The sequence below is a fragment of the Vicia villosa genome, linkage group LG2 (assembly GCF_029867415.1).
Source record: "Vicia villosa cultivar HV-30 ecotype Madison, WI linkage group LG2, Vvil1.0, whole genome shotgun sequence".
In the NCBI taxonomy this organism is placed as follows: Eukaryota; Viridiplantae; Streptophyta; class Magnoliopsida; order Fabales; family Fabaceae; genus Vicia; species Vicia villosa.
Window position 1 is genome coordinate 170,577,913 of NC_081181.1, and position 9,279 is coordinate 170,587,191.

Here is a 9,279-nt window from a genome sequence, read left to right on the forward strand (position 1 = left end):
GTCCTGCTCACTTGAACGTATGTTAGTATAGCCAATTGTTCTTTAATTACTTTGTTATCATCAAAATCTCAAGGATATCGTACAAACCAATTTTGTTTCAATAATCTTCCTCTTTTTGATGATGAAAAACACATGTATTTAAGAACAATGGTTTTTGATTTAATTAACATGTTGACTCCAGGGTCTGAGGTTTGTAAGCTCCCCTTTAGTATGATAGTTCTAAGGGTGAGGTTTGTAAGCTCCCCCAAAGTTCTATCTACATTAATTAAATTTAACTTTAGAGCACAATATATATAACTCTTCGAAATTTAAGAAATGATATAACTATCATATTCAAAGCTTAAATACTTATTATCTTACTCCCCCTTATGTCATCAACAAAAATATAAAGAAAGAGATAAGAAAAGACATTGTTGATGTTTTTATCGGTTGATTGGCATTTATGTTTGACTAAAATATAATAGCAGCAATATGTAATAGAATGTATAAGTCTTGCAAATATAAAAGAACAAAGCAGGTACAAAAGCAAGATGTTATATGGAATGTCATGACATCAACTCATGACATCGCGCCTGCAGAATTGGAATATGAAGATTCAGTCTGATACTCAACAGATACAAAATATTCTATGGAATATTATGTAATCCTATGTGGTGCAGATTTAAAGGTCAAAAGAATCAAGTCAGAATATTGAAGAATCAAATCAGAATATTGAAGATTCAACAGTTTCTAATTTAGGAGATAAACTAGGAAACTTATGATTGAAGACCTTTCTTTTAGCAGAAGATATCTGCTGATTTGTAACAGCTAGTAATGCTGCGATTGTAAGCCCAAGTCCAATTGGGAATAGGTTATAAAAAGAAACCTTTGTAACCTAGTTTTGTACGCAAACCAAGAATAATATAGTCATTAGGGTTTGTAAAGGTAGACCACCCAGGTTGTGGGATGGCTACCATGTCCTTCTCGAAACCTGTAGGTAAGAGAAGTCTTGTTCTCACTTGAAATCTATAGGTAAGAGTTGAGTATTATGTTCTTGATTGAAAGCTATGAAGCAAGATCAAATATTGTGTCTTGAAGAGTGTCTTCAATACTGTTGTTTAGAATATCACAGGTTGTGATTGATAAAGGGAATTGAGGGGGGCCTCATACCTAGGAGTGTTTTAGGTAAAGTATAGTACGAGTAGTCTTAAGTGATTAGATCGCAGACTGGAGGTTTGCTGAGGGTCTATGAATTGATTCTATTATAGTGGACTTATTCTTGGCTTGGTAGCCCCCAGATGTAGGTTGGTTGAACCGAACTGGGTAAACAATTCACTGTGTTATTTATCTTCTGCAATGTATTATCTGTTCAGTCTTCGATGTCATAACATCGTGTATAACATCAGGATCAAGTTTAATAGCTTGCGAAAAAGTGCATTTATGGAGACCACCGATTTGAAACCACCATCTCAACCGGTTAAAACCAAAGGTGCGCCAAAAGAGCCGAAAAGTACCCAAGAAGACACATCAACCAAACGATCTCATTCCTACTTTGAACATGTTGATGCATTGATCTTGGATTCACCAACACCAAAGTCCAAGTCTAGTGCTAACAAAGGAGCTCGTATTTCGAAGCTGCCGCGCACACCTCCGATAAAAAAATCTCCAATGATCTACATTGATGAGATGCCGCTTTTTATGCACAAATATATTGATAACATAGTTGAGGTTGGCACCGACGGTAATTGTGGAAATCGGGTCGTTTCCGGTTTGCTCGAAAAAGGAGAAGAAAATCACACTCTTATTCAACGGGCACTTATTTCAGAGTTGACTTCGCATAGGGACATCTACAGCCGACTCTATGAAAATCAAGAAAACTTTGATAAACTTCATGTTTCCCTTGTTCAATCACTAAGAGGTCACGCCCTAGTTTCGAAATGGATGTCATTCCCCGATATGGGCCATCTCATAGCAAGTGCGTATGATCGGGTGTGTGTCGATTTGACGAGATTTGAATTATGTGAGACATTTTTTCCACTTCATAGTCGACCGCCTTTGGACGCGTCGAGCCGCATCATATGTATCGGGTATCTAAGATCGCGCCACTTTGTGCAAGTTTTTTTGAAACCGGGGTGTCCTATACCGACTACTTCTTGTCAGTGGACGGCACTTCATACAAATGAGGCGGAGACTTGGTCGGATCCTTTTGTTGAAAGAATGGAGGAGTTTGAAGAAATGATGAAGCAAGAGCGTGAGGAAAATAGATAGCGGTCGAAGAACATATCGGTTTTAGATATAAGCGTCACCGATTGGTTCGGCGAATTTTAGTTTTTACCGGACCATTTTTGTTTGTAATGACCGGTGCGTGTCATTTTTTGTATGTATTGTCGTTTAGAATGTAAAATCAAACCAATTCAATACATATATTATATGCCTATATTTTATGTTGTCATTGTTTATGTTATGCTTATGCTTGGTTCAATTTGTAGTTATTTGTCAAAACAGACTGCACAGCTCAAAACTTAAATTTCAGGTTTGTTTCTGCTTAATTCGGAAGTATATTTTCGAAATTTAATGAGATTTGGGTTGTTTTCGGAAGTACATTGCCGAAACATCCACTGAAAGCAAGATAAGGTTTGTTGGGTCATTATTGCTCCAATAAGTCTATAAATACTACTCCAATCCTTTTCATCAACATCAAGCTTCAAAACAACAATGACACAAACCTACCCCCACCTTGCGTTTGTCTACTTCAGCAGTGGCTACCCGACGCCGTTCCAATTTCGCTTCTCACGCGACACGTCGTTCGCGGAATTGATAACGTCGCTCAACACTCTCTTGCAATATCCGGAAAATCGGAAGGTTGTCAAGCTTGAGTACCGCTCGCCTTCGCTTAACAACGAGGGAGACGTGGAGTTCACCCCATTTGAAGTCAAGAACGACGAAGATTTAACGGTTTTATGGACAACTTTCAACCGATTTTCTTCGAAGGGCCCGATCGAGTTGGATGCGAAACTTCAAAGATCGGGGGCCGACGTTACCAAAATGTTGACTCATCTTCACCTACCCGTGTTTAACAATATGTAACTTTAATTTAATGTTATGTGATGTTTGTAATTTCCATGTTTTATAATAAATCGAAGCGTTGTTGTTTGTTTCATGGTTTCTGTATCAGAGAAGATTTCGGAAGTACATATCCGAATTCTTTCAAGTGGGTGAATTCGGAGATGCACTTCCAGAACCACCTTTTTTAGGGAAAAAACTTTATTTCGGAAATGCACTTCCGAAAACACCTTTTTTTACAAAAAAAATGGCGTTTTCGAAAGTGCATCTCAGAAACCACCTTTTTTTTCATAAAAAGTTGACTTCGAAAATGCATTTCCAACATAAAGGGGCATTTTGAAAATTTCAGCGTGGGTGACCAAGAAGACTAGGGGGTCTAATAAGAAATTCTCTTTAACATAATGACATAAAGGTTCTATTTATACTAGGAGATGGTTGATCACCATAAGTAGCCCATTATATGTTCTTACTAGATTGTTACTTACACCCCAAATATCCATAAATGAAACAATATTTTCACTTTATAAACAAAAAGAATCAAACAATATTTTCATGACTAATTATCATCATTTTGACTTTACAAATAAATACAAAATCAAACAATATTTTCAGCCAGTGGCACATTTGTTGTTAATGGCTGATTAGAAGACATGATAAAAGGCTCTTTGAGTTTGTCATCAAATTTAGAAGGAGTGATTGATGATTCTTTCTTTGATGGATACAACACATAATGTTGACACATAAAAACAAGATCAAAGAACATGCATACCTGAAAAATTTATTCAACATATATATAAGTAAATATTTTAGGTCTAGAAAATTAAATGATGTTTTGTTTAAGAATTTTTTTTCTTATTTAAATTAATAATTATGAAGAAAAAAACTACCACATACCGTACATAGCATTACTTTGCCAATATTTCCTGAGAAATTCACCCAAGATTCTAAAATGACAAAAAAATATTAATGTGTCAATAATATATGCATTGATTCATCAAGTTACTTGAAATGTTAAGTGAAATTAGAAATAAACACATACTTTGATCAATAGATTGTGTAGCCATTTGAATAGTGTTTGTAAATCCTCCACTTAAATCTAAGAACACATTTCCAATACTAAATCCAACTGTGCTCTTTAGCATGAAGTTCATAGCTACCTGTATTTTATGGCACATGCAATAATTAGTTTAACTGTTTGGTAAAACTAGTTCTCAAAAATAGGTGAAAGTTATGAGCAAAAATAAACATCTATCAATTATTCATAATTGTAATGTTTATAAATCATGTGAAAAATCACTTCTTCTTCAACTTTGGTTCTTCAACTTTGGTTTTGATTATACTTCCCTGATTTTTTGGATAAGAAATTTTATCCCGTCTTGATTCCCTAAGTGGGTTTCTCTGAATTTTTGGATAATGTTAAATTATTTTTTTGTGAAAGAGACTTTGCCTTTAATATCATAGATCGACTAAATTTATCGAATCTTATCTCAACCGATTAGGTCACGATTCTATTAAAAGTAATTATGCAAAGGAAGGAAATGTTTCTCTTAGATTTGAGTTTCTTACCTACTCTAGAGATCTTTAAGTACAATGTGCAAGGATGTTAATTATTGAACTATGAAATGCATAAAAATGAAATAAATTAAGAGATAAAATGCGTAAAATAGATATATAGATTGATTCAATGTATATTATGATTTACAAGTTTTTGTATGTATATAGGAAACAATAGTATTGGGCGTAGAATTGTGGCCTAAAGAGATGCTACATTATTTGGATATTTATGCGGGTAGTGCATGAGTGTTCCCTCTATTTTGGAATACGTGGCTCCCGATTTTGGTTCGTATATTTTTTAGCATGTTTTTTTAAACCTATCCCAGTGTGCAACTTCCTTAAAATCGGGGTTCACTACTATTTTCCATTACCGGTTAGTGACAAAGTCTAAAGTCTTTGTGATCGTGATATACCCTATTAGACTTAAAAAAGTTGATTGGCTCAAGTTCAAGTACGTTTATACTCGTCTAACTTGCTAAAGGAAGATTGTCTATCTATTAATCACATATTTTAATGATGTTAGGTGACACATAAGTTATTAGTAGGTGTAATAAAATCATTATCGTCATATGCCACACCATTGAAAAATTTTTGCAACGAATTTTGTCTTCATCGCGATCTGTCCCTAGTTGCTTAATATCGGCATTTGGCTTGCCTTTATTGCAGTCTCTATCACCTTTATTGTGTTGTATTTGAAGGGTTGGATTTATAAGTCCCTCATTGCCTAGAGATATGGGCTATGTAGTGTTTATAAAGCATGGTCTGCTCTCACCTTACAAGTCAGTTATATATGGATGAGTTATGTTCAACCAGGTTTTAAGATGATATTCGAGCCACATGCTATCAGGCTTTCTCTATTGGGACACATATAATTTATACACTGATGTTGATTGTGCAGGTTCTTTAATTGATAAAAGATCTACTTCAGACTATTGTACCTTCTTGTGTCGAAACTTTGTTGCTTTGAGGAGAGTAATAAGAAAAGCGTAGTTTGATCGAGTTGTAAGGCGGGGATTATCAACACTTATAAATATATATATATTGAGACCATATCATTTTTAATGTGAGACTCTTGAACACACATCCACATGCTCAAGACATGACATCTTAAGCATGAATGTAAGGTACCCCGTTATTGGAAACCTATTAAAAGATTGTCCACTAGATCTTGGACAATCTCTTATACCATCTTAGAATGTGTGATTTTGGCCTAATTCAATCCTTCAAAATTAACTTGTAAGATGAAAATCATCTTACTTATATACACATGTTCATGTCATATATTGTCTAGTATGATACTCTTAACATGTTACATCATTACTTTTTATTCTAAACTCTAAGAATGTGTCGAAATATGAGGTTTTTGAGTTGAATGAATGTATTTTGTGTATGAATAAAAATAAGAGGGTAAAAAATAAAATTAACCATTATCTTATATATTCATAGGAATCAACTATGGATTATATTTTGTACGGTTACTTACATACAAGTAACCAACCAATGGAGGACAATCAACCAGAAAAAAAAACATGCCAACATATTTAATATAAATTATCATCAAACATATGATTTTTCCGTTGAGGTAATAAAATGAAAGAAACGAAATGAAAGAAGAAATTCTAACCTGAGGAATATATTTGATAATTGACAGAATTACTTGCATTGAACTGCACAAAATATTTATTTCAATAATTAGATATAAATTAAAATGTAATTAAATATTAATGTTCAATGAGATATGACATAAAATAGAACATTAAACTTTCACCCTAAGGACAATGTTGTTAAATAAAATCTAAAATTATATGATGGAAATCAAAATATCTCACTTAAAGATGTAAATTAGCCAAAGCCAAGAATTGGAAGGGAATGCCATGAAAAAGCAAACTCCAACAGTTATCCACACCACACTTACAATACCAATGGTAATTTTTGATATTGATTGATTTCCACGCTACACAAAAAAACAAAATTTGAGAAAAAAAATAATCATTAACTCTTCTATATGACTATATGTAATGTTGCTGATGAGATTATATCCAGTTTATGTACAATTCAACATTTCAAGGAATGACTTAATAAAAATTGTTTTTAAACAGCTATCACGTTATGAAAAAAAATATAAAGAAATATTATGGTCAAAAATTGTACTTTAGCTAAAAATTTAAACTAATTTAAACAAAATAATACATATCATTTGACTTATACGATTGATAATATATTTTACATAGGTCTATATAAAATATATTTTATGTCCAAAGAATCTTATAGGTCCATCTACATTTACATAGTATAACATGTTTAAATTATTTCAATTTTAAAATTTTGGAAAATTTTGACCAATAAATGATAATATTTTAAATAATAATAATAATAATAATAATAATAATAATAATAATAATAATAATAATAATAATAATAATAATAATAATAATAATAAAAATAACAATAATAATATTCAATACATGATAATAGTAATGGGTCATGCTAACGAGTGCTCCAGGGGCACTGGTTAAGCATTCCAAATTAAGAAAATATTTTAGATTCAATGCATTGAATACACCTAATCTTCTTTAAAAAAGTTAATTATATATTTTCAGTTCATTTAATACATATATTTTAGGTAAAAACATATCTTTTTACTTTATTAAACAATGTTCAACTTACCTTTTTAATCTCTTAACCAATGTCCCTGGGGCACTCGTGAGCATTACCCTAATAGTAAATGAAACAATACCTCATATATTGTAGTTTGGAACAAAATCATTCCTGTAAGCACAACAGCATTTATCGAGGAGGCAACGTCGTTTGCACCTACTGGTATCATCTACAAAAGGAAATAAACCATAATATATCTCACTTATTTAAATGAAAACTTAATTACCCTCAAATATATCTAGAGCGTGTCTGGATAATTTTAATAAAGTAATATAATTTTTTAGAAAGATATATAAAAGTAAAAATTATATTATTTTATCTAGCTTATAGGTATATCAAATAAAATACACTAAAATTATTTGTATAGTTGATCAATTATCAAATACAATGGAGTAGAAAACATTATCTTTGTTAAATAAGTGACTTGATGAACAAGCAAAGTCATCATCATTCAATAAAAGAATGAAAAGTCTCACGATGCATGAAGGAGAAGATTTTGGAAAATTATATTCAAGATTATATTTTAATTTACACAAATATGGTTTTGGAAAAAGACCATTTTTGAACTTTCTTTCTTATAACAAAATCATTGAATTTAGTTTATTGAAATGAGATAAGGGATCAAGAAGCAATACGAAGATAAAAGATAAAATAGATGAAATCCAAAAATAAATACCTGATCAAAGCCATATTTCTTATGATACTGAAACTGAACAGTATTGCTGAAGTACAAAGTGGCGTTGTAGATGAGATATAAGGTTTGTTTGGTGTTGTTCAATAACAGATAGTTGAAGTTCAAACCAACCACACTGCAATTTTCAATTTTTACAAATAAAACATCTTGCTCAAAATATTGAGATTAAAGAAATAAAATGAATAATACCTTTTTCTTGAGAAGTTCAAGAAAAGTTGAGGATAGAAACTACAAGCCCAAGCCAGAAAAGCGATCCATCCAAACACAGTGTATGTTACATGAAGGATATCAGAGTTCCATTCAGTTGCCATCTTATGAAATGAAATATCCTCTAATTCATATGCTTATATATAATGTATGTTTTAGGAAGTTTTAATTAAAAAGTAGTTAAAATACACTCTAAGTTGTATTCTTGCAGACTCATATATAAAGCTTTTATATAGGCCCAATAAGCATTAACCGGATCCATAGAACCGGCAGAAGGCAAGTTCCCCTCTCTACCAGGCACGACTAATCTCTAGGTCTCCACGACCAAGGATCATCCGAGCACGCTGGACAGTCGTCTCCGGCAACGGCTAGTCCCGTACGCCCATCTAGTTAAGACCTACTTCTAGAGGGCAAGGTAATCCAAATTTTGCCCAAACTCTCATATTTTCTGTTGTACCTTATTGTTTTCTTTCTTACTTTGGCATCGAAGTGCCTTGCAGGTATAACCCCTTTATTCTCATTCATCACCGAAGATCAAGTCTACTGTTGCTGGCCACCTGTTCTACATCAACCGAGCATATATATATATATATATATATATATATATATATATATATATATATATATATATATATATATATATATATATATATATATATATATATATATATATATATATATATATATATATATATATATATATGGTCGGTCCAATTAAATTGGAAGTCTCCTTCTAATTTAGTAAATGAACCCAAATTTTATAAATAATACAATTATAATAATTAAAAATAGCATATCAAAAATATTATTATATATGAATAAAAAATGTAATTTATTTTAATTATTTTGACTTTGATTAATCTCATTTTTTTAATATATCAAAATATTTTTTATTTATTAGATTTTTTGATAATATTTTTATATGTATTTTAACATTAATGTAAAAAATTGAACTTTACAACATATCAAGTAATTTTAGATTGATGTTGAATTTTATGGACTTGATCTATATGATGTTAGCTTTCAATTCAACGGTAGATTTTGTTATACGAATATGCGGTAAAAAATTATTGCAGGTGTCATATTACTAAATTTAATATCTTGGTGTCATTTGATCATGATAT

General features: G+C 31.6%; 2 protein-coding genes across 2 annotated transcripts; one reads left to right on the forward strand and one right to left on the reverse strand.

Annotated features, from left to right (window-relative positions):
- The first annotated feature begins 1,419 nt into the window (after window positions 1–1,419).
- LOC131650630 (uncharacterized) lies at window positions 1,420–2,505 on the forward strand. Its single transcript, XM_058920334.1, has 2 exons — window positions 1,420–1,922; window positions 2,469–2,505. Exons 1-2 carry the CDS (start codon window positions 1,420–1,422, stop codon window positions 2,503–2,505), a joined length of 540 nt encoding a protein of 179 aa, XP_058776317.1.
- Window positions 2,506–3,116: 611 nt separating this feature from the next.
- LOC131647418 (cystinosin homolog) lies at window positions 3,117–8,671 on the reverse strand. The gene is made up of 8 exons (XM_058917307.1): window positions 8,138–8,671; window positions 7,931–8,063; window positions 7,334–7,423; window positions 6,426–6,550; window positions 6,221–6,263; window positions 4,082–4,199; window positions 3,937–3,986; window positions 3,117–3,811 (listed from the first exon to the last, which is right to left on the reverse strand). The coding sequence occupies exons 1-8, from the start codon at window positions 8,257–8,259 to the stop codon at window positions 3,638–3,640; spliced, it is 855 nt and encodes a 284-aa protein (XP_058773290.1). The 5' UTR covers window positions 8,260–8,671; the 3' UTR covers window positions 3,117–3,637.
- Between the last annotated feature and the right edge of the window lie 608 nt (window positions 8,672–9,279).